Source organism: Blennius ocellaris (assembly GCF_963422515.1).
Source record: "Blennius ocellaris genome assembly, contig: SCAFFOLD_146, whole genome shotgun sequence".
NCBI lineage: Eukaryota > Metazoa > Chordata > Actinopteri > Blenniiformes > Blenniidae > Blennius > Blennius ocellaris.
The window spans coordinates 1,721-19,713 of NW_027662072.1; the positions used below are offsets into that span (position 1 = coordinate 1,721).

The following is a 17,993-nucleotide window of genomic DNA, read 5'->3' on the forward strand; positions in this document are numbered from 1 at the left end:
AACGTGTTAAAATGTGTTAAAACGTATTAAACAATGTTAAAACGTGTTAAAAGGTGTTAAAACGTATTAAACAATGTTAAAACGTATTAAACAATGTTAAAACGTGTTAAAATGTGTTAAAACGTATTAAACAATGTTAAAACGTATTAAACAATGTTAAAACGTGTTAAAACATGTAAAAAAACATGATAAACCATGTTAAAACGTGTTAAAATGTGTTAAAACGTATTAAACAATGTTAAAACGTGTTAAAACATGTAAAAACGTGTTAAAATGTGTTAAACCATGTTAAAACGTGTTAAAATGTGTTAAAACGTATTAAACAATGTTAAAACGTGTTAAAACATGTAAAAACGTGTTAAAACGTGTTAAGACATGTTAAAAAACATGTTAAAACGTGTTAAAATGTGTTAAAACATGTTAAAACGTGTTAAAATGTGTTAAAAAATGTTAAAACGTGTTAAAGCGTGTTAAACAGTGTTAAACAGTGTTAAAACGTGTTAAAACATGTTAAATAGTGTTAAACAGTGTTAAAACGTGTTAAAACGTGTTAAAACGTGTTAAACAGTGTTAAAACGTGTTAAAACGTGTTAAAACGTGTTAAAAGGTGTTAAAAGGTGTTAAAACGTGTTAAAACGTGTTAAACGGTGTTAAAAGGTGTTAAAAGGTGTTAAAACGTGTTAAATAGTGTTAAAACATGTTAAACAGTGTTAAAACGTGTTAAAACGTGTTAAACAGTGTTAAAAGGTGTTAAAAGGTATTAAAAGGTGTTAAAAGGTGTTAAAAGGTGTTAAAACGTGTTAAAACGTGTTAAAAGGTGTAAAAAGGTGTTAAAACGTGTTAAAAGGTGTTAAAATGTGTTAAAACGTGTTAAAACGTGTTAAAACGTGTTAAACCATGTTAAAACGTGTTCAAATGTGTTAAAACGTATTAAAACGTGTTAAAACGTGTTAAAACGTGTTAAACAGTGTTAAAAATGTTAAAACGTGTTAAAGCGTGTTAAACAGTGTTAAACAGTGTTAAAACGTGTTAAAACGTGTTAAAACGTGTTAAACAGTGTTAAAACGTGTTAAAACGTGTTAAACAGTGTTAAAACGTGTTAAAAGGTGTTAAAAGGTGTTAAAAGGTGTTAAAACGTGTTAAAACGTGTTAAAAGGTGTTAAAACGTGTTAAAACGTGTTAAACAGTGCTAAACAGTGTTAAAACGTGTTAAAACGTGTTAAACAGTGTTAAAACGTGTTAAAAGGTGTTAAAAGGTGTTAAAAGGTGTTAAAACGTGTTAAAACGTGTTAAAAGGTGTTAAAACGTGTTAAAATGGGTTAAAAGGTGTTAAAACGTGTTAAACAGTGTTAAAACGTGTTAAAAGGTGTTAAAAGGTGTTAAAAGGTGTTAAAAGGTGTTAAAACGTGTTAAAACGTGTTAAAAGGTGTTAAAACGTGTTAAACAGTGTTAAACAGTGTTAAAACGTGTTAAAACGTGTTAAACAGTGTTAAACAGTGTTAAAACGTGTTAAACAGTGTTAAAACGTGTTAAAACGTGTTAAAACCTCAGATGGTCTCTGATCAATATGTTTCCTCCACATGATGGTGCAGGTGAGGATTACTGTGTGGGAAAGTAATCAGGATACTGGAAAACCTCAGACAACAAACAAAATCCTTCAGAAGAAGCTAAAAGCTAAAAGCTAAAAGCTAAAAGTTAAAAGTTAAATGTGGGAAAGATTCCAGGTTCCGGAGACGTTTTGTGATTCAGCAGAAGAAAAATGATGCAGCAACTTTCTAAGATCCTCCTAAACATGACTCAGCAAATATTATGGCTGGTTTTCCCGTTTCTCCCTGTTCACCTCCATCGCAGCCACGCCCACTCCATCCACACACACACACACACACACACACACACACACACACACACACACACACACACACACACACACACACACACACACACACACACACACACACACACACACACGCACACACACTAAAAGCCGTCCCTCCGTCACCTCATGTATCCGAGTACTTCCAGCATCGTACAGTAACTGTGTTGTGCTTCGTCACTCGTACACTGTAAACACCTCTGCTGTGTGTGTATTGCATTGACCCTCCACAGCTTGTTGTTGTTGTTGTTTACTGCGGTGTTGTGTGTGTGTGTGTGTGTGTGTGTGCGGCTCCAGGCAGAGCGTGACCCTGTTTGTCCCTCCAGGTACCTGGAGAACCTGGAAGGACCCTACGACTTCAACTCCACCGCCTGCAGGGAGCTGAGGCAGGAGATCATGGACGTCAAGGTCCTCACCATGTGAGTCAGGGGGCGGGGCATAGGGGGTACAGGGGGCGGGGCCTAGGGGCGTGGTATAGGGGGCGGGGCCTGGGGGCGGGTCAGGGAGGGACATAGGGGGCGGGGCCTAGGGGTGGGGCATATGGGAGACATAGAGAGAGAGAGACAGAGAGACATAGAGAGACATAGAGAGAGAGACAGAGACAGAGACAGAGAGAGACACATAGAGAGAGAGACATAGAGAGACATAGAGAGAGAGAGACATAGAGAGACAGAGAGACATAGAGAGAGAGACATAGAGAGAGAGACAGAGAGACATAGAGAGAGAGAGACATAGAGAGACAGAGAGACATAGAGAGAGAGACATAGAGAGAGAGACATAGAGAGAGAGACATAGAGAGAGAGACACAGAGAGAGACATAGAGAGAGAGACACAGAGACAGACGGTCTTCTGACATGCAGTGCAGAAAACATGGAGGATCTTAAAAGTGTCCACACCGAGCAACATGATTCTTTTCTCCCCGAGGTTCTCAGAGAACCTCCGTCCACACGTCTCTATGAACTCGTCTCTATGAACTCGTCTCTATGAACTCGTCTCTATGAACACGTCTCTATGAACTCGTCTCTATGAACACGTCTCTATGAACTCGTCTCTATGAACACGTCTCTATGAACTCGTCTCTATGAACACGTCTCTATGAACTCGTCTCTATGAACACGTCTCTATGAACTCGTCTCTATGAACTGGTCTCTATGAACTGGTCTCTATGAACTGGTCTCTATGAACTGGTCTCTATGAACTGGTCTCTATGAACACGTCTCTATGAACTGGTCTCTATGAACTGGTCTCTATGAACTGGTCTCTATGAACTCGTCTCTATGAACTCGTCTCTATGAACTGGTCTCTATGAACTGGTCTCTATGAACTCGTCTCTATGAACACGTCTCTATGAACTCGTCTCTATGAACTCGTCTCTATGAACTGGTCTCTATGAACTGGTCTCTATGAACTCGTCTCTATGAACACGTCTCTATGAACTCGTCTCTATGAACTGGTCTCTATGAACTGGTCTCTATGAACTCGTCTCTATGAACACGTCTCTATGAACTCGTCTCTATGAACTGGTCTCTATGAACTGGTCTCTATAAACACGTCTCTATGAACTCGTCTCTATGAACTCGTCTCTATGAACTGGTCTCTATGAACTGGTCTCTATGAACTCGTCTCTATGAACACGTCTCTATGAACTCGTCTCTATGAACTGGTCTCTATGAACTGGTCTCTATAAACACGTCTCTATGAACTCGTCTCTATGAACTGGTCTCTATGAACTGGTCTCTATGAACACGTCTCTATGAACTGGTCTCTATGAACTGGTCTCTATGAACACGTCTCTATGAACTGGTCTCTATGAACTGGTCTCTATGAACACGTCTCTATGAACTCGTCTCTATGAACTCGTCTCTATGAACTCGTCTCTATAAACTCGTCTCTATGAACTGGTCTCTATGAACACGTCTCTATGAACTCGTCTCTATGAACTCGTCTCTATGAACTGGTCTCTATGAACTGGTCTCTATGAACACGTCTCTATGAACTCGTCTCTATGAACTGGTCTCTATGAACTGGTCTCTATGAACTCGTCTCTATGAACACGTCTCTATGAACTCGTCTCTATGAACTCGTCTCTATGAACTGGTCTCTATGAACTGGTCTCTATGAACTCGTCTCTATGAACACGTCTCTATGAACTCGTCTCTATGAACTGGTCTCTATGAACTGGTCTCTATGAACTCGTCTCTATGAACACGTCTCTATGAACTCGTCTCTATGAACTGGTCTCTATGAACTGGTCTCTATAAACACGTCTCTATGAACTCGTCTCTATGAACTCGTCTCTATGAACTGGTCTCTATGAACTGGTCTCTATGAACTCGTCTCTATGAACACGTCTCTATGAACTCGTCTCTATGAACTGGTCTCTATGAACTGGTCTCTATAAACACGTCTCTATGAACTCGTCTCTATGAACTGGTCTCTATGAACTGGTCTCTATGAACTGGTCTCTATGAACACGTCTCTATGAACTGGTCTCTATGAACTGGTCTCTATGAACACGTCTCTATGAACTGGTCTCTATGAACACGTCTCTATGAACTGGTCTCTATGAACACGTCTCTATGAACTGGTCTCTATGAACTGGTCTCTATGAACTGGTCTCTATGAACACGTCTCTATGAACTGGTCTCTATGAACTGGTCTCTATGAACACGTCTCTATGAACTGGTCTCTATGAACACGTCTCTATGAACTGGTCTCTATGAACACGTCTCTATGAACTCGTCTCTATGAACTCGTCTCTATGAACTCGTCTCTATAAACTCGTCTCTATGAACACGTCTCTATGAACTCGTCTCTATGAACACGTCTCTATGAACTCGTCTCTATGAACACGTCTCTATGAACTCGTCTCTATGAACACGTCTCTATGAACTCGTCTCTATGAACACGTCTCTATGAACTCGTCTCTATGAACTGGTCTCTATGAACTCGTCTCTATGAACACGTCTCTATGAACTCGTCTCTATGAACTCGTCTCTATGAACTGGTCTCTATGAACTGGTCTCTATGAACACGTCTCTATGAACTCGTCTCTATGAACTGGTCTCTATGAACTGGTCTCTATGAACTGGTCTCTATGAACTCGTCTCTATGAACTCGTCTCTATGAACTCGTCTCTATGAACACGTCTCTATGAACTCGTCTCTATGAACTGGTCTCTATGAACTGGTCTCTATGAACTCGTCTCTATGAACACGTCTCTATGAACTCGTCTCTATGAACTGGTCTCTATGAACTGGTCTCTATAAACACGTCTCTATGAACTCGTCTCTATGAACTCGTCTCTATGAACTGGTCTCTATGAACTGGTCTCTATGAACTCGTCTCTATGAACACGTCTCTATGAACTCGTCTCTATGAACTGGTCTCTATGAACTGGTCTCTATAAACACGTCTCTATGAACTCGTCTCTATGAACTCGTCTCTATGAACTGGTCTCTATGAACTGGTCTCTATGAACACGTCTCTATGAACTGGTCTCTATGAACTGGTCTCTATGAACACGTCTCTATGAACTGGTCTCTATGAACTCGTCTCTATGAACTCGTCTCTATGAACACGTCTCTATGAACTCGTCTCTATGAACACGTCTCTATGAACTCGTCTCTATGAACTCGTCTCTATGAACTCGTCTCTATGAACACGTCTATGAACTCGTCTCTATGAACTCGTCTCTATGAACTCGTCTCTATGAACTCGTCTCTATGAACTCGTCTCTATGAACACGTCTCTATGAACTCGTCTCTATGAACTCGTCTCTATGAACACGTCTATGAACTCGTCTCTATGAACTCGTCTCTATGAACTCGTCTCTATGAACTCGTCTCTATGAACTCGTCTCTATGAACACGTCTCTATAAACTCGTCTCTATGAACTCGTCTCTATGAACTCGTCTCTATGAACACGTCTCTATGAACTCGTCTCTATGAACTCGTCTCTATGAACTCGTCTCTATGAACTCGTCGATTGCCTCATCTTTCTCCACAGACGATCGTCTCTTGACGTCCGACCCCCCGGGGGGAGCCGGGGTTTTACAATTTTGGCGGCTGTTAGCAGCGAATCTTAATGGAGTTTCTGTTTGTGTGGAGTTTGTGTCCGGCGGTCCGGCGCTGGTCTGCTGGTCCGGCGGTCCGGCGCTGGTCTGGTGCTGGTCCGGTGCTGGTCCGGTGGTCCGGCGCTGGTCTGGTGCTGGTCCGGCGGTCCGGCGCTGGTCCGGTGGTCCGGCGCTGGTCCGGACACAAAGCGCCCAGATGAATCACTGCTGCCTCTTGTGTCTTTCTTGCATCTCGTAGAAACAAGATAATTGGGAAAGCTCACGGCCAACGCTGTCGATACTCATTCCCCAAGTCTCTCTGCCATTTTGCCAGGGTGAAAACCTCCGAGCTGTTTGAGAGGTGGAGGAACCTGCAGGTGTGCAGGTGGGAGCAGAACAAGGAGGAGACCAGCACCTTCAAGTAAGAGCTTCTCTTTGGAACGTTAGAACGTTAGAACGTCACACGTCTGTCGCCTCTTTCCTGCCACTTCGCTGCTTTTTACTTCCCAAATCAACTAAAAGTCGGTTCTTTACTTCAGTTAAAGCTACAGAACTGATCCTCAACACATCAAAGCTTTATACTTTATGCACTCTATACATCAAAGCTCTATACTTTATACGCTCTATACATCAAAGCTTTATACTTCTTTTGCTGAGTCATGTCCTTTCAGGCCACGTTTCCAGCCTGGTACCTGGGTATTTAAAACAAGCGCTGATATTTCTCCAACTTTCTTGTTTTGACACATAAAACATCCACGACTCCACAAACGGCGGTTCCTGGAAGCTCCGCCCACTGCGACACGTCGAGACGCTCCGTGTCTCCGTCTGCAGACGAGTAGTGACGTTGTGTTTTTAACCAGAACGGATCGGTATCGTGACTTCCTGCGTCTCGTCACACTGCCCCCTGCAGGCCTGGCTGCTCATGCAGGTCCCTGTCATTGAATATTCACTTTTATAAACGTAGACGTAGAAACATCAGATCAGTTTTTCTATAAACGCAGTCGGTGCAAACGTGGCCGGAGACACTGTTTGTTCACATGAAGGATTAAAGTCCATCATTGATCGTCACAATGAGACGAAAGCAGGTGTCTGAGGTCGACGCTTCAGTTTCCTGATGAGCAGATTCTCCTCGTCCAGAACCTGACAGGTGCTGCAGTGCAGCTTCTCACCACAAGGTGGCGTGTTGAGGCAGGAGGAAGACGTAGCAATGTGAAAGCTGTACTGGACCGGTCTGGAAACCCAGAACAGACAGACGACTCAGTGCTGCCACCTACTGGAACACAGAACTCACTGAACGTTCAGCTTCATCCTGACGGGAAAATAGAATCGTGAGAACCGTCAAGTTTCAAGAATCGTGAGAACCGTCAAGTTTCAAGAATCGTGAGAACCGTCAAGTTTCAAGAATCGTGAGAACCGTCAAGTTTCAAGAATCGTGAGAACCGTCAAGTTTCAAGAATCGTGAGAACCGCCAAGTTTCAAGAATCGTGAGAACCGCCAAGTTTCAAGAATCGTGAGAACCGTCAAGTTTCAAGAATCGTGAGAACCGTCAAGTTTCAAGAATCGTGAGAACCGTCAAGTTTCAAGAATCGTGAGAACCGTCAAGTTTCAAGAATCGTGAGAACCGCCAAGTTTCAAGAATCGTGAGAACCGCCAAGTTTCAAGAATCGTGAGAACCGTCAAGTTTCAAGAATCGTGAGAACCGTCAAGTTTCAAGAATCGTGAGAACCGTCAAGTTTCAAGAATCGTGAGAACCGCCAAGTTTCAAGAATCGTGAGAACCGCCAAGTTTCAAGAATCGTGAGAACCGTCAAGTTTCAAGAATCGTGAGAACCGTCAAGTTTCAAGAATCGTGAGAACCGTCAAGTTTCAAGAATCGTGAGAACCGTCAAGTTTCAAGAATCGTGAGAACCGCCAAGTTTCAAGAATCGTGAGAACCGCCAAGTTTCAAGAATCGTGAGAACCGTCAAGTTTCAAGAATCTTGAGAACCGTCAAGTTTCAAGAATCTTGAGAACCGTCAAGTTTCAAGAATCGTGAGAACCGTCAAGTTTCAGGAATCGTGAGAACCGTCAAGTTTCAAGAATCGTGAGAACCGCCAAGTTTCAAGAATCGTGAGAACGTCAAGTTTCAAGAATCGTGAGAACCGCCAAGTTTCAAGAATCGTGAGAACCGTCAAGTTTCAAGAATCGTGAGAACCGCCAAGTTTCAAGAATCGTCTCCTGTCGCTGCTGCTTTACGACCGTTTTCACAAAGTGACTCTGTTAGCGTGGTTAGAGGCTAATGTGAATGCTAACGCTTTAGTCGCTTCTTTCACAGAGAAGAAGTTTCTCAGGTGTTTGTGGTCGTTTTCGTCTCATCAGAGGAAGAACAGTTGATCTGGAGACGCTTTGTTTTGGACGATGACGTGTCCGTCTCGTGTCTCCTGCAGGATGTCTCTGTCCCGCTGCTGCAACGCGCCGTCCTTCCTGTTCACCACCAAGAAGAACACGCCGGCCGGGACCAAGCTGCGCTACGAGGTGGACACCAGCGGCGTGCTGCCCGTCACCGCCGAGGTCTTCAAGATGTTCCCCGACGTGAGAACCGTTCCTGTCCACCGCCACATTCCTGTCAACATCCGCACGCCGTCGGCTAACAGGCGCTGTGTGTGTGTGTGTGTGTGTGTGTGTGTGTGTGTGTGTGTGTGTGTGTGTGTGTGTGTGTGTGTGTGTGTGTGTGTGGTCCAGGATATGCCGTATTCCAAATCGCAGTACAAGAAATGTGCGGTGATTGGAAATGGCGGCATCATCAAGAACAGCAAATGTGGAAAGGAGATCGACTCGGCGGATTTTGTTTTCAGGTAAATAGATTGATAATCACCATGGCAACACCGAGTCATGTGACCTCATGGCTCTTCAGCTTCCTGCTAGACAGCTTCAAACTAGAGCTACACTCGGTAGAGCGCAGACCTTCCCCAACGCCACATCTGTTTGTGGAACCGCGTTAGCATCACTAGCATGATCGCCGTTAGCTCATGTCGACGGCAACTCGCCTGTAGAAGCGTGACTGTAGAAGCATATCTGTAGAAACGTGTCTGTAGAAGCGTGTCTGTAGAAGCGTGTCTGTAGAAGCGTGACTGTAGAAGCGTGTCTATAGAAGCGTGACTGTAGAAGCGTGTCTATAGAAGCGTGTCTATAGAAGCGTGTCTATAGAAGCGTGACTATAGAAGCGTGACGGTAGAAGTGTGTCAATAGAAGCGTGACTCTAGAAGCGTGTCTATAGAAGCGTGTCTGTAGAAGCATGTCTGAAGAAGCGTGTCTATAGAAGCGTGACTATAGAAGCGTGTCTATAGAAGTGTGTCTGTAGAAGCGTGACTGTAGAAGCGTGTCTATAGAAGCCTGACTGTAGAAGCGTGACTGTAGAAGCGTGTCTATAGAAGCCTGACTGTAGAAGCGTGACTGTAGAAGCGTGTCTATAGAAGCGTGACTGCAGAAGCGTGTCTATAGAAGCGTGTCTATAGAAGCGTGTCTGTAGAAGCGTGTCTATAGAAGCGTGACTATAGAAGCGTGTCTGAAGAAGCGTGTCTATAGAAGTGTGTCTGTAGAAGCGTGACTGTAGAAGCGTGTCTATAGAAGCCTGACTGTAGAAGCGTGACTGTAGAAGCGTGTCTATAGAAGCCTGACTGTAGAAGCGTGACTGTAGAAGCATGTCTATAGAAGCGTGACTGCAGAAGCGTGTCTATAGAAGCGTGTCTATAGGAGCGTATCTATAGAAGCGTGTCTATAGAAGCGTGTCTATAGAAGCGTGTCTGTAGAAGCGTGTCTATAGAAGCGTGTCTATAGAAGCGTGTCTATAGAAGCGTGACTGTAGAAGCGTGTCTATAGAAGCGTGTCTATAGAAGCGTGACTATAGAAGCGTGTCTATAGAAGCGTGTCTATAGAAGCGTGTCTATAGAAGCGTGTGTATAGAAGCGTGACTGCAGAAGCGTGTCTATAGAAGCGTGTCTATAGAAGCGTGTCTATAGAAGCGTGACTGTAGAAGCGTGTCTATAGAAGCGTGACTGCAGAAGCGTGTCTATAGAAGCGTGTCTATAGAAGCGTGACTGTAGAAGCGTGTCTATAGAAGCGTGTCTATAGAAGCGTGACTGTAGAAGCGTGTCTATAGAAGCGTGTCTATAGAAGCGTGTCTGTAGAAGCGTGACTGTAGAAGCGTGTCTATAGAAGCGTGTCTGTAGAAGCGTGTCTATAGAAGCGTGTCTATAGAAGCGTGTCTGTAGAAGCGTGACTGTAGAAGCGTGTCTACAGAAGCGTGTCTATAGAAGCGTGTCTGTAGAAGCGTGACTGTAGAAGCGTGTCTATAGAAGCGTGACTGTAGAAGCATGTCTATAGAAGCGTGACTGTAGAAGCATATCTGTAGAAACGTGTCTGTAGAAGCGTGTCTGTAGAAGCGTGTCTGTAGAAGCGTGACTGTAGAAGCGTGTCTATAGAAGCGTGACTGTAGAAGCGTGTCTATAGAAGCGTGTCTATAGAAGCGTGTCTATAGAAGCGTGACTATAGAAGCGTGACGGTAGAAGTGTGTCAATAGAAGCGTGACTCTAGAAGCGTGTCTATAGAAGCGTGTCTGTAGAAGCATGTCTGAAGAAGCGTGTCTATAGAAGCGTGACTATAGAAGCGTGTCTATAGAAGTGTGTCTGTAGAAGCGTGACTGTAGAAGCGTGTCTATAGAAGCCTGACTGTAGAAGCGTGACTGTAGAAGCGTGTCTATAGAAGCCTGACTGTAGAAGCGTGACTGTAGAAGCGTGTCTATAGAAGCGTGACTGCAGAAGCGTGTCTATAGAAGCGTGTCTATAGAAGCGTGTCTATAGAAGCGTGTCTGTAGAAGCGTGTCTATAGAAGCGTGACTATAGAAGCGTGTCTGAAGAAGCGTGTCTATAGAAGTGTGTCTGTAGAAGCGTGACTGTAGAAGCGTGTCTATAGAAGCCTGACTGTAGAAGCGTGACTGTAGAAGCGTGTCTATAGAAGCCTGACTGTAGAAGCGTGACTGTAGAAGCATGTCTATAGAAGCGTGACTGCAGAAGCGTGTCTATAGAAGCGTGTCTATAGGAGCGTATCTATAGAAGCGTGTCTATAGAAGCGTGTCTATAGAAGCGTGTCTGTAGAAGCGTGTCTATAGAAGCGTGTCTATAGAAGCGTGACTGTAGAAGCGTGTCTATAGAAGCGTGTCTATAGAAGCGTGTCTATAGAAGCGTGACTATAGAAGCGTGTCTATAGAAGCGTGTCTATAGAAGCGTGTCTATAGAAGCGTGTGTATAGAAGCGTGACTGCAGAAGCGTGTCTATAGAAGCGTGTCTATAGAAGCGTGTCTATAGAAGCGTGACTGTAGAAGCGTGTCTATAGAAGCGTGACTGCAGAAGCGTGTCTATAGAAGCGTGTCTATAGAAGCGTGACTGTAGAAGCGTGTCTATAGAAGCGTGTCTATAGAAGCGTGACTGTAGAAGCGTGTCTATAGAAGCGTGTCTATAGAAGCGTGTCTGTAGAAGCGTGACTGTAGAAGCGTGTCTATAGAAGCGTGTCTGTAGAAGCGTGTCTATAGAAGCGTGTCTATAGAAGCGTGTCTGTAGAAGCGTGACTGTAGAAGCGTGTCTACAGAAGCGTGTCTATAGAAGCGTGTCTGTAGAAGCGTGACTGTAGAAGCGTGTCTATAGAAGCGTGACTGTAGAAGCATGTCTATAGAAGCGTGACTGCAGAAGCGTGACTATAGAAGCGTGTCTGGAGAAGCGTGTCTGTAGAAGCGTGACTGCAGAAGCGTGTCTATAGAAGCGTGTCTATAGAAGCGTGTCTATAGAAGCGTGTCTGTAGAAGCATGTCTATAGAAGCGTGTCTATAGAAGCGTGTCTATAGAAGCGTGTCTGTAGAAGCGTGTCTATAGAAGCGTGTCTATAGAAGCGTGTCTATAGAAGCGTGACTGTAGAAGCGTGTCTATAGAAGCGTGTCTATAGAAGCGTGTCTGTAGAAGCGTGTCTATAGAAGCTTGTCTATAGAAGCGTGTCTATAGAAGCGTGTCTATAGAAGCGTGTCTATAGAAGCGTGTCTGTAGAAGCGTGTCTATAGAAGCGTGTCTATAGAAGCGTGGCTATAGAAGCGTGTCTATAGAAGCGTGTCTGTAGAAGCGTGACTGTAGAAGCGTGTCTATAGAAGCGTGTCTATAGAAGCGTGTCTATAGAAGCGTGTTTGTAGAAGCGTGTCTATAGAAGCGTGTCTATAGAAGCGTGACTGCAGAAGCGTGTCTATAGAAGCGTGTCTGTAGAAGCGTGTCTATAGAAGCGTGTCTATAGAAGCGTGTCTGTAGAAGCGTGTCTATAGAAGCGTGTCTATAGAAGCGTGTCTGTAGAAGCGTGACTGTAGAAGCGTGTCTATAGAAGCATGTCTATAGAAGCGTGACTGCAGAAGCGTGTCTGTAGAAGCGTGTCTATAGAAGCGTGTCTATAGAAGCGTGTCTATAGAAGCGTGTCTATAGAAGCGTGTCTATAGAAGCGTGTCTATAGAAGCGTGACTGCAGAAGCGTGTCTATAGAAGCGTGTCTGTAGAAGCGTGTCTATAGAAGCGTGACTGCAGAAGCGTGTCTATAGAAGCGTGTCTGTAGAAGCGTGTCTATAGAAGCGTGACTGCAGAAGCGTGTCTATAGAAGCGTGTCTGTAGAAGCGTGTCTATAGAAGCGTGTCTATAGAAGCGTGTCTATAGAAGCGTGTCTGTAGAAGCGTGTCTATAGAAGCGTGTCTATAGAAGCGTGACTGCAGAAGCGTGTCTATAGAAGCGTGTCTGTAGAAGCGTGTCTATAGAAGCGTGTCTATAGAAGCGTGTCTGTAGAAGCGTGTCTGTAGAAGCGTGTCTATAGAAGCGTGTCTGTAGAAGCGTGTCTATAGAAGCGTGTCTATAGAAGCGTGTCTATAGAAGCGTGTCTATAGAAGCGTGTCTGTAGAAGCGTGACGGTAGAAGCGTGTCTGTAGAAGCGTGTCTATAGAAGCGTGTCTGTAGAAGCGTGTCTGTAGAAGCGTGACTGTAGAAGCGTGTCTATAGAAGCGTGTCTATAGAAGCGTGTCTATAGAAGCGTGTCTGTAGAAGCGTGTCTATAGAAGCGTGTTTATAGAAGCGTGTCTGTAGAAGCGTGTCTATAGAAGCGTGACTGTAGAAGCGTGTCTATAGAAGCGTGTCTATAGAAGCGTGACTATAGAAGCGTGTCTATAGAAGCGTGTCTATAGAAGCGTGTCTATAGAAGCGTGTGTATAGAAGCGTGACTGCAGAAGCGTGTCTATAGAAGCGTGTCTATAGAAGCGTGTCTATAGAAGCGTGACTGTAGAAGCGTGTCTATAGAAGCGTGACTGCAGAAGCGTGTCTATAGAAGCGTGTCTATAGAAGCGTGACTGTAGAAGCGTGTCTATAGAAGCGTGTCTATAGAAGCGTGACTGTAGAAGCGTGTCTATAGAAGCGTGTCTATAGAAGCGTGTCTGTAGAAGCGTGACTGTAGAAGCGTGTCTATAGAAGCGTGTCTGTAGAAGCGTGTCTATAGAAGCGTGTCTATAGAAGCGTGTCTGTAGAAGCGTGACTGTAGAAGCGTGTCTACAGAAGCGTGTCTATAGAAGCGTGTCTGTAGAAGCGTGACTGTAGAAGCGTGTCTATAGAAGCGTGACTGTAGAAGCATGTCTATAGAAGCGTGACTGTAGAAGCATATCTGTAGAAACGTGTCTGTAGAAGCGTGTCTGTAGAAGCGTGTCTGTAGAAGCGTGACTGTAGAAGCGTGTCTATAGAAGCGTGACTGTAGAAGCGTGTCTATAGAAGCGTGTCTATAGAAGCGTGTCTATAGAAGCGTGACTATAGAAGCGTGACGGTAGAAGTGTGTCAATAGAAGCGTGACTCTAGAAGCGTGTCTATAGAAGCGTGTCTGTAGAAGCATGTCTGAAGAAGCGTGTCTATAGAAGCGTGACTATAGAAGCGTGTCTATAGAAGTGTGTCTGTAGAAGCGTGACTGTAGAAGCGTGTCTATAGAAGCCTGACTGTAGAAGCGTGACTGTAGAAGCGTGTCTATAGAAGCCTGACTGTAGAAGCGTGACTGTAGAAGCGTGTCTATAGAAGCGTGACTGCAGAAGCGTGTCTATAGAAGCGTGTCTATAGAAGCGTGTCTATAGAAGCGTGTCTGTAGAAGCGTGTCTATAGAAGCGTGACTATAGAAGCGTGTCTGAAGAAGCGTGTCTATAGAAGTGTGTCTGTAGAAGCGTGACTGTAGAAGCGTGTCTATAGAAGCCTGACTGTAGAAGCGTGACTGTAGAAGCGTGTCTATAGAAGCCTGACTGTAGAAGCGTGACTGTAGAAGCATGTCTATAGAAGCGTGACTGCAGAAGCGTGTCTATAGAAGCGTGTCTATAGGAGCGTATCTATAGAAGCGTGTCTATAGAAGCGTGTCTATAGAAGCGTGTCTGTAGAAGCGTGTCTATAGAAGCGTGTCTATAGAAGCGTGACTGTAGAAGCGTGTCTATAGAAGCGTGTCTATAGAAGCGTGTCTATAGAAGCGTGACTATAGAAGCGTGTCTATAGAAGCGTGTCTATAGAAGCGTGTCTATAGAAGCGTGTGTATAGAAGCGTGACTGCAGAAGCGTGTCTATAGAAGCGTGTCTATAGAAGCGTGTCTATAGAAGCGTGACTGTAGAAGCGTGTCTATAGAAGCGTGACTGCAGAAGCGTGTCTATAGAAGCGTGTCTATAGAAGCGTGACTGTAGAAGCGTGTCTATAGAAGCGTGTCTATAGAAGCGTGACTGTAGAAGCGTGTCTATAGAAGCGTGTCTATAGAAGCGTGTCTGTAGAAGCGTGACTGTAGAAGCGTGTCTATAGAAGCGTGTCTGTAGAAGCGTGTCTATAGAAGCGTGTCTATAGAAGCGTGTCTGTAGAAGCGTGACTGTAGAAGCGTGTCTACAGAAGCGTGTCTATAGAAGCGTGTCTGTAGAAGCGTGACTGTAGAAGCGTGTCTATAGAAGCGTGACTGTAGAAGCATGTCTATAGAAGCGTGACTGCAGAAGCGTGACTATAGAAGCGTGTCTGGAGAAGCGTGTCTGTAGAAGCGTGACTGCAGAAGCGTGTCTATAGAAGCGTGTCTATAGAAGCGTGTCTATAGAAGCGTGTCTGTAGAAGCATGTCTATAGAAGCGTGTCTATAGAAGCGTGTCTATAGAAGCGTGTCTGTAGAAGCGTGTCTATAGAAGCGTGTCTATAGAAGCGTGTCTATAGAAGCGTGACTGTAGAAGCGTGTCTATAGAAGCGTGTCTATAGAAGCGTGTCTGTAGAAGCGTGTCTATAGAAGCTTGTCTATAGAAGCGTGTCTATAGAAGCGTGTCTATAGAAGCGTGTCTATAGAAGCGTGTCTGTAGAAGCGTGTCTATAGAAGCGTGTCTATAGAAGCGTGGCTATAGAAGCGTGTCTATAGAAGCGTGTCTGTAGAAGCGTGACTGTAGAAGCGTGTCTATAGAAGCGTGTCTATAGAAGCGTGTCTATAGAAGCGTGTTTGTAGAAGCGTGTCTATAGAAGCGTGTCTATAGAAGCGTGACTGCAGAAGCGTGTCTATAGAAGCGTGTCTGTAGAAGCGTGTCTATAGAAGCGTGTCTATAGAAGCGTGTCTGTAGAAGCGTGTCTATAGAAGCGTGTCTATAGAAGCGTGTCTGTAGAAGCGTGACTGTAGAAGCGTGTCTATAGAAGCATGTCTATAGAAGCGTGACTGCAGAAGCGTGTCTGTAGAAGCGTGTCTATAGAAGCGTGTCTATAGAAGCGTGTCTATAGAAGCGTGTCTATAGAAGCGTGTCTATAGAAGCGTGACTGCAGAAGCGTGTCTATAGAAGCGTGTCTGTAGAAGCGTGTCTATAGAAGCGTGACTGCAGAAGCGTGTCTATAGAAGCGTGTCTGTAGAAGCGTGTCTATAGAAGCGTGACTGCAGAAGCGTGTCTATAGAAGCGTGTCTGTAGAAGCGTGTCTATAGAAGCGTGTCTATAGAAGCGTGTCTATAGAAGCGTGTCTGTAGAAGCGTGTCTGTAGAAGCGTGTCTATAGAAGCGTGTCTGTAGAAGCGTGTCTATAGAAGCGTGTCTATAGAAGCGTGTCTATAGAAGCGTGTCTATAGAAGCGTGTCTGTAGAAGCGTGACGGTAGAAGCGTGTCTGTAGAAGCGTGTCTATAGAAGCGTGTCTGTAGAAGCGTGTCTGTAGAAGCGTGACTGTAGAAGCGTGTCTATAGAAGCGTGTCTATAGAAGCGTGTCTATAGAAGCGTGTCTGTAGAAGCGTGTCTATAGAAGCGTGTTTATAGAAGCGTGTCTGTAGAAGCGTGTCTATAGAAGCGTGTCTATAGAAGCGTGTCTATAGAAGCGTGACTGTAGAAGCGTGACTGTAGAAGCGTGTCTATAGAAGCGTGTCTATAGAAGCGTGTCTGTAGAAGCGTGTCTATAGAAGCGTGTTTATAGAAGCGTGTCTGTAGAAGCGTGTCTATAGAAGCGTGTCTATAGAAGCGTGACTGTAGAAGCGTGTCTATAGAAGCGTGTCTATAGAAGTGTGTCTATAGAAGCGTGTCTATAGAAGCGTGACTATAGAAGCGTGACTGTAGAAGCGTGTCTATAGAAGCGTGTCTATAGAAGTGTGTCTATAGAAGCGTGTCTGTAGAAGCGTGTCTATAGAAGCGTGACTATAGAAGCGTGACTGTAGAAGCGTGTCTATAGAAGCGTGTCTATAGAAGCGTGACTATAGAAGCGTGTCTATAGAAGCGTGTCTATAGAAGCGTGTCTGTAGAAGCGTGACGCTCCGCCCCCTGCAGGTGCAACATCCCGCCCGTCAGCGAGAAGTTCACGGCGGACGTGGGAAGCAAGACGGACCTGGTGACCATCAACCCCAGCATCATCACCGAGAGGTACCGGCGCCGTGGGCGTGGCCTCCCGTCTGGCCCCGCCTCCCTTTGGTCACACTTCCCCCCCCCCCCCCCCCCCGCAGGTTCCAGAAGCTGGAGAAGTGGCGGCGGCCGTTCTACGAGGTGCTGCAGAACTACGAGAACTCGTCGGTGGTGCTGCCCGCCTTCTACAACACCCGCAACACCGACGTGTCGTTCCGCGTCAAGTACATGCTGGACGACTTCGACTCGCAGCGCGGCGTCTTCTTCTTCCACCCGCAGTACCTGCTCAACGTGCAGCGCTTCTGGGCCGTGCAGGGCGTGCGCGCCAAGCGGCTGAGCAGCGGCCTGATGCTGGTCACCGCCGCCCTGGAGATGTGCGAGGAGGTGCACCTGTACGGCTTCTGGGCGTTCCCCATGAACCCGGCCGGCGTCTTCATCACGCACCACTACTACGACAACGTCAAGCCGCGGCCCGGCTTCCACGCCATGCCGCACGAACTCTTCAACTTCATACACATGCACACGCGCGGCATCATCAACGTGCACACGGGGGAGTGCACGTGATCGGGGGCGTGCACGTGACGGCCCTCCTTTCAGCTCCCGGTTCGTCTCTTGAAGCAGGGCTTCCTGTTTCTCTGCCCCCCCCCTCCCCCACTTCCTGTTGACCCTCCTCCCGGGGTCAACAGGAAGTGGGTCACACTGCTTCCTGTCGGGATCAGCGCCGCCTTGTTTGTGTAGCACTTTTTGTAAGTCGGCCCGGCGCCGCCCAGCAGGAGGTCTCCGTCACGCCTCCTGCTGTTTCGCCACGTTTACGTTTCTTTTGTTTAGCAAACAGGACAAATGAAGTAAAGACCAACTCTAACCACGCTTCGAGTGGAAACGCATCGTTCTCCTTTCAAAAACGTTTCGTGTTCACGCAGCAACATTTTGAACAAAAAAAAATCTGTCCGTTTCCATGGAAACAGCAGAAACACCGAAAAATATGTCGTTAGCCTTTTGGGCCACTAGTGGATGCTGTTGCTAGTTTTAGTCCTGACAACACACACACACACACACACACACACACACACAACACACACACACACACACACACACACACACACACACACACACACACACACACACACACACACACACACACACACACACACACACACACACACACACACACACCAAGTTGG

The 17,993-nt window shown here is 45.5% G+C and overlaps 1 protein-coding gene across 1 annotated transcript; it reads left to right on the plus strand.

Annotated features, from left to right (window-relative positions):
* Positions 1 to 2,199: 2,199 nt before the first annotated feature.
* Positions 2,200 to 17,867, plus strand: st8sia5 (ST8 alpha-N-acetyl-neuraminide alpha-2,8-sialyltransferase 5; the record flags this gene model as incomplete). The annotated part of the gene is made up of 6 exons (XM_080521796.1): positions 2,200 to 2,292; positions 6,263 to 6,349; positions 8,354 to 8,498; positions 8,649 to 8,761; positions 16,741 to 16,833; positions 16,914 to 17,867. Coding segments are annotated over 6 exons (994 nt in total), but the record flags the coding sequence as incomplete, so codon positions are not given.
* Positions 17,868 to 17,993: the final 126 nt, after the last annotated feature.